General features: G+C 54.7%; 1 protein-coding gene across 2 annotated transcripts in view; it reads right to left on the bottom strand.

The window, feature by feature from the left end:
* Positions 1 to 2,516: 2,516 nt before the first annotated feature.
* The window catches only part of KCNH6 (potassium channel, voltage gated eag related subfamily H, member 6), a 17,873-nt gene continuing 1,995 nt past the window's right edge, over positions 2,517 to 18,394 (bottom strand). Inside the window, exons 3-13 of one of the 2 annotated variants that reach the window (XM_005858626.2) lie at positions 15,379 to 15,540; positions 15,072 to 15,277; positions 14,312 to 14,737; positions 12,613 to 13,012; positions 11,406 to 11,605; positions 10,501 to 10,753; positions 7,081 to 7,274; positions 5,410 to 5,494; positions 4,680 to 4,848; positions 3,458 to 3,641; positions 2,517 to 3,374 (exon numbers count right to left, since the gene is read on the bottom strand). In XM_005858626.2, coding sequence (XP_005858688.1) covers positions 3,081 to 3,374; positions 3,458 to 3,641; positions 4,680 to 4,848; positions 5,410 to 5,494; positions 7,081 to 7,274; positions 10,501 to 10,753; positions 11,406 to 11,605; positions 12,613 to 13,012; positions 14,312 to 14,737; positions 15,072 to 15,277; positions 15,379 to 15,540 — 2,573 coding nt within the window. In that variant the 3' untranslated portion in view covers positions 2,517 to 3,080. Of the gene's footprint in view, positions 3,375 to 3,457; positions 3,642 to 4,679; positions 4,849 to 5,409; positions 5,495 to 7,080; positions 7,275 to 10,500; positions 10,754 to 11,405; positions 11,606 to 12,612; positions 13,013 to 14,311; positions 14,738 to 15,071; positions 15,278 to 15,378; positions 15,541 to 18,394 lie in introns of those variants that run through there. The other variant, XM_014532114.1, reaches the window with a different exon arrangement.

Below are 18,394 nucleotides of genomic sequence, written 5' to 3'. Positions count from 1 at the left end.
GCGCGGAAGCGGGGCCTCAGCGACAGACAACGACAGACAACGACAGCCGCCGGGCCCGACCCCCAGTTTCAAACCTGCTCAGGCTCCGACGACAATCACCTTCCGTTTGAGACGTTGCCCCGCCCTCCCGGAACGGAAGCCCCGCGTTCCCCACAGTGGCGCCGGGCGTTGGCTGCCTGACACGTCACTTAGGACGTGTTCCTTCTCTTCATTGGCTATTGTACCTTTAGCTTTTGGAACCTCCTCGCTATTGGTGCAAATGTTTGTCTTTCCAATTACTTGTCCCACTTAATCCCAGGGGGCAGGCTCTTCCTCCGTCCCAAAGGTCATTGGCTGACAAAGATGTCAGTCAGAGAGATAACAGCGCAGTGCGGGTGAATGGGGGCGTGGGTGGCCTAGAGGCGAGAGTGCGGAGCTCCAGGCTTCCAAGTTCTAGGCCAAGTCTCTGAGAACGAAACCTCTAGTGTGACCTCCTTTGGCTTCCACTCTGCAGCTGCTATTCCGAGCGGCTTCTCTACTGTCGAGTGAAAAGTAAAATGCTGCCTTAAGCCAGGGCCGTCTCTGAGAACGAAACCTCTAGTGTGACCTCCTTTGGAGCTGCTATTCCGAGCGGCTTCTCTACTCTGTCGAGTGAAAATTAAAATGCTGCCTTAGGCCAGGGCTTGCTCGCCTGCTGCATTTCGCGGCACCGAGTGGGACCCCTGGCCTGGCAGTCTGTCCAGCGAGCCAAACGGGAAGCACTTTCTCTCCTCACTCCTGCTAACGCCCCTCCAAACCGGGAGGGGAGCGGACACGCCGCGTGCAGACCGACCCGCCGGTGTTCTCGGGGCCGGGCCGTATGCGGTCAGGCCTTCCCGTCCAGCTAGAAATGCTAGGAATTCTAGGGCTGGTTTTCACAAGGCAGCTTTCCGACCAGCGTGGCTCTAAGTTTTTTAAGGTTCCTTACCATCCCTTTTCCGCCGCAGATCCCCAAGCAAAAGCTAAGCAAGCTCTACATTTATGTGTCCTGAGTTTGAAATGGAGAAGGGTCCAGAGCTTTGTCATTTAAATGGTTTCCGATTCTTTGCTTTCAGCAAAATTAAAGGAGGATTATATTGACTTGTGATGTATCACTAAATACAGTTTTTAATAATAAATGTGATTGTTATCAGACAACTCAGAAAGAATTCAAGGAACTGAGTGACACTGCTATATGTAACAAACCCCCTACAGTCCCATCCATTTATGTGAACAAGTTTTCTCTGTGCTTAAGTTTTGTGTTTTTATTAAAGGAAAGAAAAATAGGTACAAAATTGTTGCTGAACCTTGTCTTATTCTAATTTTTTTTAAAAGGGTATTCATCCACACATGAACTGAGAGGAAAGAGATGCATTTCCAATAAAATTTCAGTTTCTATAAAAATTTAATATATATTTATGTTGTTTTGAACAACTCTGTACTAATAAGTGTAACTCTTAAAGCATTTGTAATGTTATAAAAATTAATCTTAAAATTTCAATGTATACTATATATTTTCAATTTACATATCTGTTGCAAATAGTTATGATGAGATTATGAATAATAGACTTTAAAGCAGGATAATAAATTATATGTAGTATAAACTGAGAAGAAGAGAATGGAATTATGAGAAAAAATAAATGATGTTAAAGAAGTGCTTGTGCTAGTGTTTTTAAAATGAATGATGTTGGCTCACAAATCACTATGCTATTTGGATCAAAATGGATCCATAGCAATAAAACAGCTTGTAAAGTGTCAATATATACAACACACTGGAAATTACATCCTTTACAACTGTTTAAACTTAATAATGAAATACTTCACATGTCAACTTAAAAATGTGCGAAGAGGCAAATACATTTTCAAATTCTTTTAGGGAATAATGGAGCAAAGAGGACTGAAGACCAGTGACCGGGTACAGTCCATTCCAGTGGGGTAGTTAACTGTGCATATTCTCAAGCCAAACCATTTGGGTTGAAATTACATTCTTCTTTTCCTCTATTGTGGGCAAGATTCCTTTTTATTATTATTATTGTAGTATAATTTATACATAAAAATGCACATATTCTCACAACACACGCATGTAACCAGCACCTAGACCAGGAAGCAGAATGGTACCAAAAGTCCAGTCGTGCTTGTGTAAGTTTTTTGTCTCTCTGTTTTTGATCCCACGTCTCTAAAATGGGGAGAATAACAGTGACCCCTTAGGGTTTTTGAGAGGATTAGATAAACTAATATCTGAGGGCAGTCAGCACAGTGCGCTGAACAGGGTGACTGTTATGAAAGTGTTGGCTGTTGTCATAATTCCCAGTGGTCACCAAGCCAGTGCCTCTCACTCCCCTTCACCCCAGCCTGGCTAAGAGCTCCATGGTTCAGGGGCTCCTGGGTCCAGCAGAGCCACCTTCAGGTGCCCAACACATAGCTCTTTGTGAGAAGGGCTTGGAGAAGACAACTGAGTCGTTGGAGTCATGGCAGAGTCAAGGACATAATCACCCTCAGGTAAGTCTCACACCCAGCCCAAGGTGAAATGTGCAGACTTTATTAGCTGTGATACACTCCACTGTCTGCTAGAGTCCCAGAGGTCATCACAAAGCCACCAGGGACTGAGCCACTGAGGGTGGGAGCACTGTGCCCTGATGTGTCCACTACAGAGGACACTTGCATCTCCAGCCAGGACACAGGCTCTCACAGGGGAGGTCTGACCAATTTGGGGTGCTGGGCTGAAAGGCAGTGGATAGTTCTGAGCCAGGAGGTGATTTCACTGGGCCCAGAGCAAGGCTCTCTCTCACACAGAAGATCAGAAACTTGTCTTTTCCTCACTGACCCCACTCCCTGTAAGCTAACTCCACACCCAAGGTGCTGGCCCCTCCTTCAGGCTTGCTATCTAAACAGAGGCCTGGAGGCTGGGACAAATCCTGAGCCTCCTCCCTTCTGCCATCTTGGGTCACCTGGGTTAGCGGTTTGTAGCTACTCAAAGAGAATGGTTTTCAGAGGTCCATCTTGGCAGCTCTCTGCCTCCCTCAACTCCTTCACTCTCACCTCACCCACGTTCAATCCCCTTATGGTGTCTTTTGTCTTGGGGTTCAGTGGCTCCAACTCCCTGCAAATCCAGGATCTGAGCCATGTCTCGGGAACTCCAGCTGCTTGGGGACAGAGTCGAGGTATTCCGGGAGGGAGGGGAAGCGGGGACCACAGACGAGTCCCTGTACCTCCAGGGGATGCAGAGGTGAGGCCAGGGATGACAGGAACCCCTCAGGATGCTCCAGTTCAGAGGACAGTGTCAGAGTTTTGTCCATTGCCATGGCCCGGTGAGGCATCCTGGAGGAGGCGTTCCTGTGCTTCGGCTCGCGTTGGTCCAAGTCACCACAGCATGGGGCCTGAGAAGGGCAAGAAAGAATGGGTGGGGGAAGGAATGCAGCAGCCTCCAGGCAAACCCCTGGGGAACACCTCACCTGCTCACCTGTGCAGGGGGCAGGGCACCCTGGGGCAGCCTTGTTCCTGGACTCTGAGTCGCTGAGGCCACAGGAAACAAGGCCAGGTCATGAGCTGACGCTCCCAGAATATAGCCAGTGTGGCCCTGGGGCAGGGGCTGCTGAAGGAGCTGCAGGATGCGGCTGAGGTCTGAGGACAGGCGGGATTCCAGCCTGCCAAACAGGACAGAACGCCACAGTCAGGGTCAAGATCAGGGCCAGGGTTGGGGTTAGGGTTGGCAGTTCAGGACCTGCGGACAGCTCCCAATGTGGTAGCCCACATGCAGTTCCTGCTGCTTGGAGAGGCAGCCTGGGGCCTATCTGAAGCCATTTCCTTGCTACAGTCCATAGCCTCTGCCCAAAGTCCCCTAGCACATCCCTGACTTTGAAAATAAGTGACCAGGTGCCGTCTGCATGTCATTCGGTCTTCATCAAGAAGCTTTGATATAGGTATTCTGAAAGGGCAAACTGAGGCACAGAGTGATTAAGTAACTTGCCCACACTCTTGCTGGTAAGAGGCAGAGTCAGCATTTGAACCCAGGATTGTGCTGCCCCTAAGCCCTAATTCTGCCACCACAGCTCCCTTTCCCAAGGGCCCTTGAAGTTTGTTTCTGCAGGAAGTTATGCCCCTCCCTCAAGAAAGCTTCCTTAGTGCTGCCCCTAAGCCCTAATTCTGCCACCACAGCTCCGTTATCCACAGGCCACACCCCTTTCCCAAGGGCCCTTGAAGTTTGTTTCTGCAGTAAGTTATGTCCCTCCCTCAAGAAAGCTTCCTTGTCCCTAACTGGTTTGGCTCAGTGGATAGAGCGTCGGCCTGCGGACTCAAGGGTCCCAGGTTCGATTCCGGTCAAGGGCATGTACCTTGGTTGCGGGCATATCCCCAGTGGGGGGTGTGCAGGAGGCAGCTGATCGGTGTTTCTCTCTCATCGATGTTTCTAACTCTCTGTCCCTCTCCCTTCCTCTCTGTAAAAAATCAATAAAATATATTTAAAAAAAAAAAAAAGAAAGCTTCCTTGACATGTTCCAGGGTTTGCTGGGACAAGCCATCTAAGGAATTGTGCTTACAGGCCTGCTGTTAAATGGGGCTGGCCATTCTGAAACTTACAGGACATCCCGTGAGGTTCCTGAACCGCCAGGAGGGGGCATCCGTGCCTCACCTGCTGCTGGGCTTGCTCTCCGCAGCCACCAGAACCTGGCCTGCAGGGCACTCACCGGTTCATCTGGGCCTGGAGTTGCTCTAGCCTGGGGCCCAGCTCCCGGGACCAGCAGTCTGGGTCTCCCTGAGGGTCTGGAGGGCTGTGCCTTGGCCTTTGGGGCACTTGCTGTAGCAGCTCAGGCCAGAGGCCAGATGCATCTGAGAGGCTCAGGGAAGGGGCTGCACCTGCAGGAGGCAAAGGAAAGCCTGAACTTGGTTTAGCTGGTTCCGCACCTGAGCTTATGCCCCTCCCCTACCTGCAATGGGAACACAGGGCGGGAGGAGTGGCTCTTCTCACCTGCATGCCCAGGAGTATGAGGTTCTGTCTCCATAGAAGTCTGGTATCCATGACCCATAAGGCTGTAGCCCTGGGAGGGGGCCTGGGGCCCAGCTTTGGGAGCTGGCTGGGTGGGGACATCCAGCCCTGGCCTCACTGTCCAGGAAGCTAAAACCTAGTGGTTTCCCTGGAGCCTTGCTGGGGAACCCCAGAGGCGTGGCCAGTATTCCCCTTCTTGTGACAGCACTAGGCACCCAGCTAGCCCTCACCCAGGCTCTGAGGATATGGAGAGGAAGGGTGAGAGGGCCTCCAGCGCAGAGCCTAGGGAGGGAGCCCCTCTCCACTCATCCAGGGTTTGGGGAGGCCTCTCCTCGAGGAAGCAGGATGAAAGGACTGCGAAGGGGCGCAGGAGGCTGGCCGGGGCTTTGGGCTGGGGGAGGCAGACGCTGGTGGAGACTGGCTTTGCTCACCTGACTGGTCGTCACTGAGGAAGAAGCCTTGGTGGTCCTGATTGCCTGGAGCCTGTTGGGGTGATGACTGGAGACCCCCGTCTGCCTTGTGGGGAACAAGAGCATCAAGTAACAGGGACCAAAGCTGGGACAGGGCCTCTTGGTTCTCCCTTGCCCCGCCCCCCCCTCCCCTTGCCCCCTGTGGCCCTTGTGACAACTAGGTGAGAAAGTGGTGACAGGTGGCGGGGCTCTCCCATAATACTCCAGGCAGCTTCCTGCAGGCTCCCTCCTGCCTGGGTGGGCAGGGGATAACAGAGGCTTGGAGGCATGCAGACCCCCAGAGTCTTCGGAAAGGCTACTTTGAGCATCCTGATTTTTTTGCGGGTGGGGATGTGAGGAGGGGGCAGGGGAGCTGTTCTTCCAGTCCTCCCTTTCCATGCTCCCGCCCTCAGCATGGCCAATGGGAGTCTCCTTTGAGGAGACTGGGCCTGGAACCCCCAGTCCAGGAGGTGCCCTCAGCAACACCCTTGGCAGCCCACCCTTCTGGTACCTCCACTTAGGGCCACCCTAGGGGGCTGCAGATGCTCATGGAGACCACATCACTCTTGCCCTGGTATCCAGCCACTGAGCACTTGGGCCAGCTAGTGGCTCCTAGTGGCTGGGGCCCCCAAGGCAGGGCCCTTTGCCCTGGTATCCAGCCACTGAGCACTTGGGCCAGCTAGCGGGGGCCCCCAAGGCAGGGCCCTTACAAGGTATCTCCTGGACAGATCAGATGGGAAGGGGAGAGACTGGGGAAGAGCAGAGGGCACTGGGTGGGGAGGGCTGTACTTAGTAAGAAAACCTGTCTCAGCACTACAACCTCCATCCTGGGTGTGGGGTCTGGGCCAGCAGAGCCCCTCCTCCTGAGGCTGGGGTGTGATGTTGGGGGAGAAGGGGCTCAGAGCCGGGGCCTCAGCCACTGTTGCCCCTGACAAGCACGCCTGCCACCTCCTTCCCACTAGCTGATCCCAGACCCCTGCCTCCACGCATTCTTGTCTGGCCATCCCACTCCTTGGCAACCCTGCACACCCTCGTGACCTCCTTGGTTATTTAACCGCGTGGCTCTTTATTTTCCTGGCTTGTTTAATCTCCTCCACTGAGTGATAAGCTTGAGAGGAGAGACAGCTCTCTCACTCTTTACACCCCAGGATCTGGCACCAGGAGCCCCTGGACGGCACACACCCTCCCTCTCAGCTTGGTACAAAGGGCGGGCAAAGCCTGGGCTCGGGAGTGGCACAAACCTGACTCCACAGTTTGGCTCTGCCATTGACTGTATGTATGGCTTACTGTGGGGCTGAATGGCTTTGGTCAATGTATCCTCTCTGGCCCTCAGTTTCCTCATCTGGGAAATGGGGATAATAACAGCATTTGCAAGAAAAAGGATTAAATGAGATAATGTAAAAGAAGCCCAGCGCTTAGCACATAGTAGGTGCTCAATAATTGGACCTATCATCATATTTAGCATTATGCAGGCCATGGTAGGCACAGAAGAAATTAAAGTAAAGAACACAGCATGGGTTGAAAGAAAAGGAGGTGTTCAGATGGGTCCCCCAGGCCAAGCAGGCCAAGCTCCCAGCAGGCTGCCTGGGCATTATCTGTTACCAACTGGCCAAGGGCCACCCCCCCATCCTGGCCCACCCAGCCCAGACTCACGTCCCGAAGGTTGAAGGTGACTTCCAGCTTACTCCAGAAGCTGTCTGCGAAGGCAGGGTACATGTCCAGCACCTCCAGCAGGTCTGCCCGCTGGATCTTGTGCAGGTCGCAGTAGGTCAGGGCCCGCACGTCTGCACTGGATTTGCCTGGCTGGGCGTGGAGGCTAACAGGCTCCCCAAAGATGTCATTCTTTCCTGCCAGTCAGAGGGGCGGGGGTTTCTCTAGGATCTGGCTCCAAGCTCTCTTCTAAGGCTCTTCCCTGAGGGCCCCTTGTCCATGACCTCTCTCTCACCCCAGGGATGCTGCCAGGGGGGTCGGGTGCTCAGGATCAAGCTCTGGGGACAAGCCTGGATGTCCTGGCTGGGGATGAGGAGTGTGTCCTTACCTTGTCCTTTGAGCTCTGCAGAGACACCCCCCCTTCCAGAACGTGGGTGCTCCAGCTGTCTCTGGACCCTCCGGGCCACCCTCTATCAGAATCCCCCCTCCTAGTTCCACATGCTTTGGGACTGCCCTACCCCCACCCTGGGGGTCAGTGGGCAGTAAAGGACACTAAAGGCTCCTTGCTCAACCTCTTCCCCTCTCCGCAGCCTGCTGCAGTGACGTAAGAGTGCAGGGAGTCCAAGGACAGGAGCACCTAGCCCCCAGCTCAGGGCCCGATGCTTCTGTCTCTTTGTGTTCCCACTCCCCATTGTGGGGCCAGGTAACCAGCATGACACTGGCAGAGAAAGCCCGGGAAGTCACTTCCCCTCTTTGGACCCCAGTGTCCACATCTCTAAAATGGGTATAACCATATCTCCCTTGTCTACCCGCCTGGGCTGTCCAGAGGAGCAGATGTGATGCTTCGGGAAGTCACTTCCCCTCTTTGGACCCCAGTGTCCAATCTCTAAAATGGGTCTAACCATATCTCCCTTGTCTACCTCCCTGGGCTGTCCAGAGGAGCAGATATGATGCTTGAGAAAGTACCTTGAATAGCAAGAGGCAATTCAAGGCATTGGTATCGACAGATGTCACAGGATGGACATGGGCTGACACTTGGGGCATGTGATGAGGGTATTGGGCCCTCCTGGTGTCAGGTACAGTGCTGGCCACAGGATGTAAACATGAATAAGATGCTGTCCCACCCTCACATCCCCGTAAGATAGGCACATAAGCAAGAACTAGATTACAGAATGACCTTTGACCTTAGAACAGGGAAGAGCCAAGAGCTATGGTGCCATAGAAGAGGGAGGGGCTCATCTACTAGGAGTGGTTGGGGAGCAGGGAGGAGGGGGGCTTACAGAGGAACTGAAGTGGGGGCTGGGTTGGGAGAATTGACGAGGACTAGGCCCCAAGGAGAAAGGCAATCTGGCAGAAAAGCAGTGTGTGGTCAGTGCTACAGTCAGGGCTGGGGGCAGAGAGCCCAGGGCTGGGTGCTGACTGCTTTGATGTCTGAGCTCCCTGCAGGAAAGTCCAGCCCCTTCAGTCTGGTCATGCTGTAACAGACAAAGATGGATGGACATGGAGCACGCAGTCAGGGCTGGGGGCAGAGAGCCCAGGGCTGGGTGCTGACTGCTTTGATGTCTGAGCTCCCTGCAGGAAAGTCCAGCCCCCTCAGTCTGGTTATGCTGTAACAAGGGTCACAGACAAAGATGGATGGAGGCCTGGACATGTCCCCCAAGAGAACAAGATCAAAGGTCATTCACGAAAGAGGGGACTGAGGCCTAAAGATGGAAGGGACTTGCCAGGATTACCTATGAAACCCGGGATCATGAAATCTGGGCAACATTATAAAGCGATGGTTTTCTAGTAGATGAAGGATTATGATCTAAAGTCCATTTCCACTCAGGACAAAATGAGAGTTCGTGTCTCTGACTGAAACTTAGATTGGACTGGCTTCTTAATTATTAATAATAATTATTATCCCTCCCACACGCATGGTGCTTCTAAAATAGGCTGGCAATGAGGGAAGGTCTGAGAGAGGAGCCTGTGCTTGAGCTCAGCCTTGAAGAGTGACCAGAGCCTGCCAGGCAGGGGTGCAAGGTAGGTGCCCCGAGAGGAGCTGCAGCACTTGCAAAGGCAGGGATGTGACCGACAGGCAGCTTTAGAGAGTGATAAGTAGTTTGCATGGCTGGAACCGGAAGTACCAGGGGGAGGGTGGCAGGACTTAGGGTGGCTAGACTGGGGAAGACTGTGCCCACAGGTATCTACTCTTGTCCTGTGAGCCAGGGGGACCCATGGAAGATTTTGAACAGAAGAGGAGTATGCACAGATGTGAATTTCAGGTCACTGGCAGGAGGTGGAAGACGGAGGGTGGGAGTAGACCAGATGCAGGAACATGGGAAAGGAGCTCCGGACACCTGTCCAGGAAGGACACTATGAGGGCTAGACCCAGGCAGGGACAAGGAGACGCGTGTGGGACAGAGAGGGAGACAGAGGGGCTCTGTGGCTGCCTGGATGACGCGGGCAGGAAGGTCTCTGGCTCAGGCAATGGGTGGTTCACAGTGACGGGGATGCCAAAGGAGCTGCTTCTGAGGGCAGATGGAGATTTCAGGTTGAGATATGTTGTTTGCTCTGCCTCAGGAATAGAAGGGTGGCCATGCCCAGAAAGGAATGGAATATTCTGGTCTAAGGAGAGATTGGGGCTAGGACAGAGTTCTGGGAGTGCTTGTGGCACAGATGGAGGTTGAGACCCTGGGAGCAAGGAGCTGGCCCAGGTGAGAGTGTAGGATGAGAAGACACCAGAGCCCCACGCGTGGTGGACACCAGCTGAGGGCAGACCAGAGGGGAAGGAGTGGGCATAGGGGGCCTGACCAGGGGTGCTGGAGGAGGGCCGGGCCATAGAGACCCAAGGGAGGGCAAGGCTGACGTCCTGGTCAGGGACTTGGGGTGGCTGAATTTGGGGGAGGGGAGGCGAGGAAGATGAGAAAGAGAGAACCCTGTGAGGCTCAGAAACGTGAAGTGACCTGCCCCAGGTCACACAGACACAGCTGGTAACGGGCAGAGGCTGTGCCCCACATCTGCCCCCACCCAGTGCTCATATCCTTCCTCCAAAGTCCAGCCTTCCCTGTAGTTGTGCTGAATCACACCGAAGACCCCTCCCCTCCACCCATGACAAACCCTCACCCTCTCACCCTGTGCTCCCCCAAAGTGAAAGACAGTAGGAGCCTGCCTGCCTGGACTTCTGAGTCAGACATATTGCCCTGAAATCCCTGCTTGGTCACTTACCAGCATGATCTCTCTGAGCCTCAACTTCCCTATCAGGAAAGCGGACCTATGGCAGAGGTTCATTTTAAGGATTCAGCGAGCCGGGGATAAAGCTCTCTGGCACACGCTCAGCACATGCAGGTCATAAAAGGTGCCACCACCATCACCAGTAATGGAGTGGTCCAGGCAGGACATCTCCAGCTCCCCACCCCACCCCACTCTTCCCGCCTGACCCACCTAGAATGGCCACGACCACGTCCTGGCGCAGGATCTCGATGGAGCCGCGGGAGATGAAGTAGAGCGTGGAGAGCACGTCTCCGAAGTGCACCAGCGTGTCCCCAGGTGGCGCGTGCGTCGTCTTGAACTTGACGGCCAGCGCGCGCAGGCAGCCCTTGCTAGCGCCACGGAAGGCGGGGCAGTGCTGCAGCAGCGCGCGGTGCAGGTGCAGGCAGATGTCGGCCTGCAGGCACTCGGGGAAGCCCTTCAGCACCTGCGAGGCGAGGTGGGAGGGGTGGGGCTGAGGGAGCGGGCAGGGAAGGCTTTGGGGGGCGCCCTGAGCCCGGGACCTTGTCTCCCCCATTAGCAAGAGTGGGACTTGTCCTAGCTGGTTTGTCTCAGTGGATAGAGAGTGAGCCTGACGGGTCCTGGGTTCCACTCCTGTCAAGGGCACATGCTCGGGTTGTGGGCTCGATCCCCAGTTGGGGGCGTGCTGGAGGCAGCCTATCGATGATTCTTTCTCATCATTGATGTTTCTATCTCTTTCTCATCATTGATATTTCTATCTCATTTTTCCTCTCCCTTCCTTTCTGAAATCAATAAAAAAATATATATATTTTAAAAAGAGCCCTTAGCCAGTTTGGCTCAGTGGATAAAGTGTCGACCTGTGGACTGAAGGGTCCCAAGTTCAATTCTGGTCAAGGGCACATGCCTGGGTTGCAGGCTCAGTCCCCAGTTGGGGGTGTGCAGACTCAGTCCCCAGTTGGGAGATATCAATGGATATCTCTCATCATTGATGTTTCTATCTCTCTTTCTCCCTCTTCCTTACTCTCAAATAAATAAAAATATTAAAAAAGAAGAAAAAAAAAAGAGTGGGACTTGAATTGGGTCGCCCATCCCACCCCGGGCAGTGTGGCCGGGCTCACCGCGTTCATGTCGATGCCATTGGTGTAGGACCAGGCGTGCTGGAAGTACTCTTCCAGGCGCTGCCGCAGCGGGTTGGGGATCTGGTGGAAGCGAATGAACTCCTTGACTCGCAGCATCTGCGTGTGGTAGCGGGCAGTGCCCGAGTACAGGCGTTGGATGATGGCGGACACGTTGCCAAAGATGCTGGCATACATGAGGGCTGGGGCGGGGAGCCGGGGGTTCGGGGAGTGAGCTCCTCTGCATCCCCGCCAGGCCACCCCACCCCAGGGCCTGCTTCAAGCCCCCCTCTTCCTCTCTCCAGGACTGAGTCAGAAGTGCCCAGAACAGCACGAGGGCAGCTGGGGGACTAAGGTCCCTGGGCTTCCTGCCCTCCTCCCTCTGCCCTCTGCCTCTTGGCATCTTCCTGGGCCCAGAGGCCACACTCCTGAGAGGAAGAACTAGGGCAATGGAATTTTTTAGTTCAAATTTGCTTTCTCACTCAGCTGTAAAAGTGTAATAAAGGGAAAACTCTTGGTCTTGTTTTCATCCTTTTTTTCCCTTTCTTGTTGTTTTTGTTTTTCTGGGCTTTCACATCTCTAAATACTCTGAACATGACAACTTCATCTACGTGTAAAATCCCACAGTGCCTCTCACATTCCTAGACGAGGCGTCTTGGGAAGCCGGCAGCACAGTGCAGAGCCTGAGCACACACAGCCCCGGGAAGGGCCCCGGGACTGGAACTGGGTCCCTGGGTATCCCCTGGCAGGTTAGGACCTTTGGTTTCTTGGTCTGTAAATTGGGTTCATAATATGGCCCTTATGTGGGTAGAGATTGGAAGGGAATGTGGGCCTTTGATAAGCACTTAGGAAAGTGCCTAGCAGGTCTGGCTTCCTAGGCATGCGACCTGTGCTAAGAAGGGCCCCGCATTTGGTTTAATTTTCTGCTGTCATAGTCTTGAAATCCTAATATTTTTTTAAGGAAAGGCTCTCCATTTTCATTTTGCACTGGGCCCTGCAAATGATGTAGCTGCTCCCGGTTCCTGGCACACAGCGAGGGCTGCAGGGTGTTAAATCCTGTGTATACTTGGTGCATACACGCAACGTCTCATTGCGCTGTATGCTTAGGCTCCGCTGATCACACACATTGTTACTATGGGCTGTTACGTCTCACTACAAAACTAAAAATCAAACTCTACGGGTAAGGCCCGGGGCATGAGGTGGCACTCACAGCCGATGAGCATGACGCAGATGGAGAAGACCTTCTCTGAGTTGGTGTTGGGGGAGACGTTGCCGAAGCCCACGCTGGTGAGGCTGCTGAAGGTGAAGTAGAGGGCAGTGACGTACTTGTCCTGCACCGAGGGGCCTGAGGCAGGGTCGCTGACATTGTAGCGCTTGCCGAGCTGCACGCCCAGGCTGTCCAGCCAGCCGATCTTGGGCTCCAGGTAGGGCCGCTCCACGTTGCCGATGGCATACCAAATGCAGGCCAGCCAGTGCGCGATGAGCGCAAAGGTGCACATGAGCAGGAAGAGCACGGCTGCCCCGTACTCAGAGTAGCGGTCCAGCTTCCTGGCCACGCGCACCAGCCGCAGCAGCCGAGCAGTCTTCAGCAGCCCAATCAGGGTTGTGGTCTGGAGGGGCAGGGAGGGGCCATGGGGCTGGCGGTCAGCCCTTGAAAGTCTGAGCTCAGGACCACATTTGTTTACTCGTGCATATGGTCACATAGTCATTCAACAAACACTGATGAAAAACATGCTTGGGGCCAGGCTCTTGGCAGTGGGACACAGAGTGGGACCTTAAGGAGCTCAAAAGCAGTGTTACAGTTACTGGGACAGAAATCCGAGGAGAGCACAGAGGAAGGAGAGGTCAAGTCTGCAGGAGCAGAGCAGGGAGGCTGCACAGATAAGGTGACACATGAGCTGAGTCTTGAGAGATGAGGCTGGGCCTCCAGGCAGATAGGAGGGAGAGGGGAAGGGCATTCCAGGCTCAGGGAGCAGCAAGAGCAAAGGCCTAGAAGTGGGAAACCAAGAGTGTGTTGCAGCCGGGAGCTTAGTGAGGAAGATGGCAGAGTCTAGAGAAATGAGCCTGGAAGATGGGCAAGGGCTGTTCCTGTGGGCCTGAGGTTACAGAAGGAGAGTGGCTTTTATCCCAAGCCACTGGGTAGCCACTTAAGGTTCTGAGGACAGGGCCAGATAAGTAACAGGGTCATCTGAGTGATCTGAAACTCTCTCTGGCTTCTTTGTGGAAGGAGTATGGCTGGCAGGTGTGGGGCTGGGGCAGACATGGGTAAGAAGGCCACTCCGTGTCCAGGCAGGGGCTGTGGGTAGAGAGGAGGAGAGAGGATTTGGGGAAAGATTTTCGGGAATGGGTGGGCATGGGAGCAGGGAGTCATGAGGGACAGCCCCTGCTGCACAGACTGGGGTGGTTGGGGGGTGGGGTGGATGGGGGTGTGTGTGACCGGAACACAAAAGGCAGAGCTGATTGGAGTGGAAAGCTGATCCCAAAGAGGCGGGGGAAAGGACAGAGTGGGACTAGAAGCTTTAAGAAAAGCATGAAAATGCCCTCACATCAGCTATGGGAAGTGGAGTTGGCACAGTGGAGGGGCTCAGGGGTGAGGAGGGGTCAGGCTGCATTAAGGAGCAGCTTGCATATTCCCTTTCTAACTCCAAGATGAGTGTGGTTTAGAAGTCAGTGTGAGAACCTGGGACTATAGAAATGCCCATCCCAGAAGGGGCTGAATTGTGGGGCACAGGGAGGCCACCCAGGCCTGGGGCACAGCCTCGGTGGTCCTTTTCCAGGGCTGGGAGATGACAGGAGATGTCTGCCCCCTTCCCACCTCCACTTGCTTTGGCAAAGGTGCCCAGTGCCAGGTACTCTCTGCACCCGGGGCTGTGAGGCCAGGGGGACCCCAGGGCTGCAGGTTCACTCACCTCATCAGAGCCAGTGCGGAAGATGAGCAGGTCGAAGGGGATGGCTGCCACCATGTCAATGAGGAACCAGCCCTTGAAGTAGTGGACGGCGATGCGGCGGGGGTGGCTGACCACCTCATCGTTGGTGTTGACATAGGTGGTGCGGAAGTTGATGACAATGTCCACGACAAACATGATGTCCACGATAAGGTCCACCACGGTGAGGGGACTGCAGGTGTAGCTGCAGTCTCCGTGCTGAGACTCGTCCTGGTCGCTGAGCAGGAAGGCGGCTGAGTAGGGTGTGAAGACGGCTGTGTAGATGACCAGCAGCAGGATGAGCCAGTCCCATACGGCCTTGAAGGGGCTGTAGTGCAGGAGGGTCCCGCGGTGGATGCGTGGCGCCTGCAACTTATACTCTGGCAGTACATCTGCACCCAGGGACAGGACCTGGGGTGGGGGCCATGGGGTGGTCAGTGGGGCAGATGCTGGTGGTGAGATGGGTCTGGGGGTGGTGAAGATGTAGGGGTGATGCCTGGGAAGGCCCTGTGGAGCCTGGACCAGTGAAGACCTTCCCTGGGGCCAGCTCCTTCCATGGAAAGAGCCGAATTTGAGGTGTGTAGCTAGTCTGGGGCCTGGACAGGTCCTGAGCACCAGGGAACCTTGACTACTCATATATCCTAGGCGGGGGTTGGTTATTGCATGCAGCTGAGCCCTCTCCACTCTGCCCCTCCCACCCTCACGGCCCAGCACAGCCCGGTCTGCCTTGCCCTGCAGGCCAAACCTGGGTGACCTTCTCCGTGACATTCTGGGTCCGCTCCACCACCTTGTGGGGTGCGATGATCTCAATTTCCGTGGTGGAGCCTGAGCGGTGCTTCTCCAGGTTGAACTCCACAAAGTTGAGTGTGAACTGCGGAATCTGGCTGATGGTCCTGTACTTGACCCTGCCCGGGCCAGGCCCCTGTGTACCGGGCCTGCCGTGAGAGCCCTCTGAAAGCAGGGCCAGGGTCAGAGCAGCCAGGGTCAGGGACCAGCTGCTCTACTTGGTGCCCCCACTCACCCCTCCCTCCACCACCTGCACCCCTCCTCACCGGAGCCCAGGAAGCTCTGGGACAACAGGCGCTGGGACAGGCTGCGGCTCCCGCTCTTGGCCAGGAGCTGGGCCAGATCCTCGAAGTTGAGGATGAACATGATGACGGCCCCGTCCTCATTCTTCACGGGCACCACGTCCACCAGGCAGCGAAAACTGGAGGCTGCGAACACCATGGGGGTGTCACTGAAGGGGTCCTCTCCTGCGGGAACCTGGCCAGGGGAAGCTAGGAAGGGGGCTGGGTAAACGTAAAATTAAGGGCAGCCACAGGGTGAGCAGGCCTAGATGAGGGTTGGTGATGCTACAGGGCAGAGGTGGGGAGAGCAGCTAAGCTGCTGATTAGGAGATAATGTAGCATCAGGTCCAAGTCTGTGCTCAGGCCTCAGCTCAGGGCTTAACCTTGAGGTTTGCTTCTGCTGTAATTAAAGCAGAGCAGATGGGGGTGGATTAAGCGGGGAGGTGGGTTGGGCATTCTACCTCATGAAGCTCTGGCTGGCCCTGGGTTCAGCTCCCATGTTCCCAGCCCACAAAGCTGACACTGGAAGGATCTTATCATTGACTGAGCCAGTGGGCACATTAGGTTTCAGTCTCCGTGGTGGAGCCCAGTGGGTTTTTGTGGGGAGGCAGAGACCCCAATTCTGCAGATGAGAGCCTGGGTTCTGAGAAACTGACCTGCTGGGGCTGGGAGGAGACATGGAGCAGGGATCCCTGAACTCTCAGTACACAACAGCTTGGAGAGGGGCGGGGCTTGTCTGGGATGGGGATGCTTGAGCGAAGGCCAGGCTGCTGCTCCAGGCCTGGAAGGGGAGCAGAGCTTCAAGGCAGAGGCGCTGGGCCTGGGAAGCGGGCAGGGCAGTGAATGGCCTAGGGTCTGGAGGAGGAGAGAGATGGCAGTGTGGGGACAGGACAGGCCCCTCCTGCCACTCTCTCCACCCTTTTGGGCAGCCCAGCCCCAGCCGTTTGCCTCACTATTCCTTATTTTGCTACAGGGTCTTGCTCCCCTGCCTCCGTATGTGGATGGAACAGAACAAGCTAAAATTGCCGTTGGGCTGGGTGAGTGGGTGGACACCCCGTGAGCCTGCTCTCCATAGTACCTGGTGGTCCTCTGTCCCTCAACTCAAACCATTGGGGGTGTCAGGCCCAAAGGGCAGGATTCTAAAGGGCAGGGGCCTCAGGTAAACATGCAAGTCAGAAGAGGGAGCTGCCCAGGTTTGGGTCTGTCTCATTTGCCAGCGGCCAGCACCTGTCTCAGGTGTTGTTTGTTTATGGAGTGAATGAATGTATATGTAAATGTGAGGGGGTGGGAGGTTGGCTGGCCAGAATATTGCTACTTTGGGGTCGACTAGAATCACTCTTCTCCTGGCTCCCCATTTAGCGCTCGCTTCCCTCGGTATCTCCTCACAGCCATCAGCACGGGGTACAGCTGAGCTGTCTCCATCCTCCCTCCCACGTTCCTCCCTGGAAGCAGGAATCTCCTGGATCAGATTCCCAGACTCCCAGGCACCAGGCAGTCATCTGCCAGCTGCTGTACTGGGCCCCAGGGGAGACATCCACACCAAGGCGAGGCCACCCACCTGCCTCTGTGACCCACTCCTGGGGCCGCAGTGCTGTAGGCCTGCCTCCCAGGCCAGGGCCTGGCACTCTTGTCAGCCCAGGGCGTGTGAGTCACGGGCACTGAGAGGAAGTCAGCATTAGGATGCCCCTCAGCAGGATTGTAAGATGTATGTTAATATGATTTTTTAAAAAGGTCATGTGGTCAGAGTGGACCATAAGGTAAACAAATCATCCGAGAACCACATCCTTCCTTTAGGCTAATGCAGGCTGAGCAGCTCCCTTTTCTGGGCTCCCTTTTCGGGCCAATTTCAGGCAGGTCCAGGTGGTCAAAGGCTTGGACTACAGGACAGGAAAGGGCTTGCAGTAGAGGTGGGAGTAGACTGGAATTTGGGGGCATCAGGTATGTAATTTTCCATTTTCCCCTGGGGTCCGCTTTCATGGGTGTCAGTGTGAATGTGAATATGTGGGTGAGTGCATGGCAGGGTCCCTTCTGATATAGGTGGAGGATTCCGAAGACCTAAGTTCTAACCTCAGAGGGCCAAGGCCTGGCCTTGACCTCTGCCCCTGCCCAGTCACATGCCGAGTGCTGAGGAGACGCTAAGAATCCTGATCTGACTTCTCCAGGTATCTAGAATCAGCCCTCACTCCTCTGGGGCCAAGGTAGAGCTCTGGGGTCAAGGAGAGGGACAGAGAAGGACCTGTTGTTCCCCCTCATTTCCTACTGTCCCATCCTGTTCTTCCAGGACCCTTCTCACTCCCCTGACTGTCACCTCCTCACTGCAATGACATGAGGAGGTGAGATCACAGCTTTTTAAAATATTCTGACTTCATTAACCCTGTGAGTGCCGCCACACTAAGCCAGATAGATTCTTCCTAGTCACCTAATCTCTACCTCTGCATTCACTTGGGTGGCAACAGCAGGAGACAGCCACAGGGACAGCCAGGACCTGCCCAAGAAGCACCCTGGAAGCCCTTACACACACACACACACACACACACACACACACACACACACCTGGCCCCTGGAACTTAAGCTTCAGTCCTGCTCAGTTCCCATCCAGAGGTGCCTGACCTGTGTCTGTACTCAGATGGCCCTCATGACTCTCCCCAAAGTCCTGCCTCTGAGCACAGAGGCAATTGGGGTCCTTCCTCCCCTCTTGGGATTACTCAGCACAGAGATATCTCTAGGAAAGGATCCAAAGACCTGGAATCCAGCCCCAGGTTGGACCCTAGCAGTAGGATTCTCATCAAGTCCCTTCTTTTTCTTAAGCCTCAGTTTCTTCATCCATGAAGTGAAAGGATTTACCTAAGCCAGTGGTTCCCAAATTTAGGAGAACATTCGAACCACCAGGGGGATTTTTCCAAATATACCTGCTTGGGCCTCACCTCACACTTCTGAGTCAGCCTCTCTCTAGGGAAGGTGTGTTTTGGAAAACAAGCCCCAGGTAATTTTGATGCAGAAC

The sequence above is a fragment of the Myotis brandtii genome, unplaced genomic scaffold (genome assembly GCF_000412655.1).
Source record: "Myotis brandtii unplaced genomic scaffold, ASM41265v1 scaffold120, whole genome shotgun sequence".
Taxonomy (NCBI): domain Eukaryota; kingdom Metazoa; phylum Chordata; class Mammalia; order Chiroptera; family Vespertilionidae; genus Myotis; species Myotis brandtii.
This window is presented reverse-complemented; position numbering and strand designations above follow the sequence as displayed.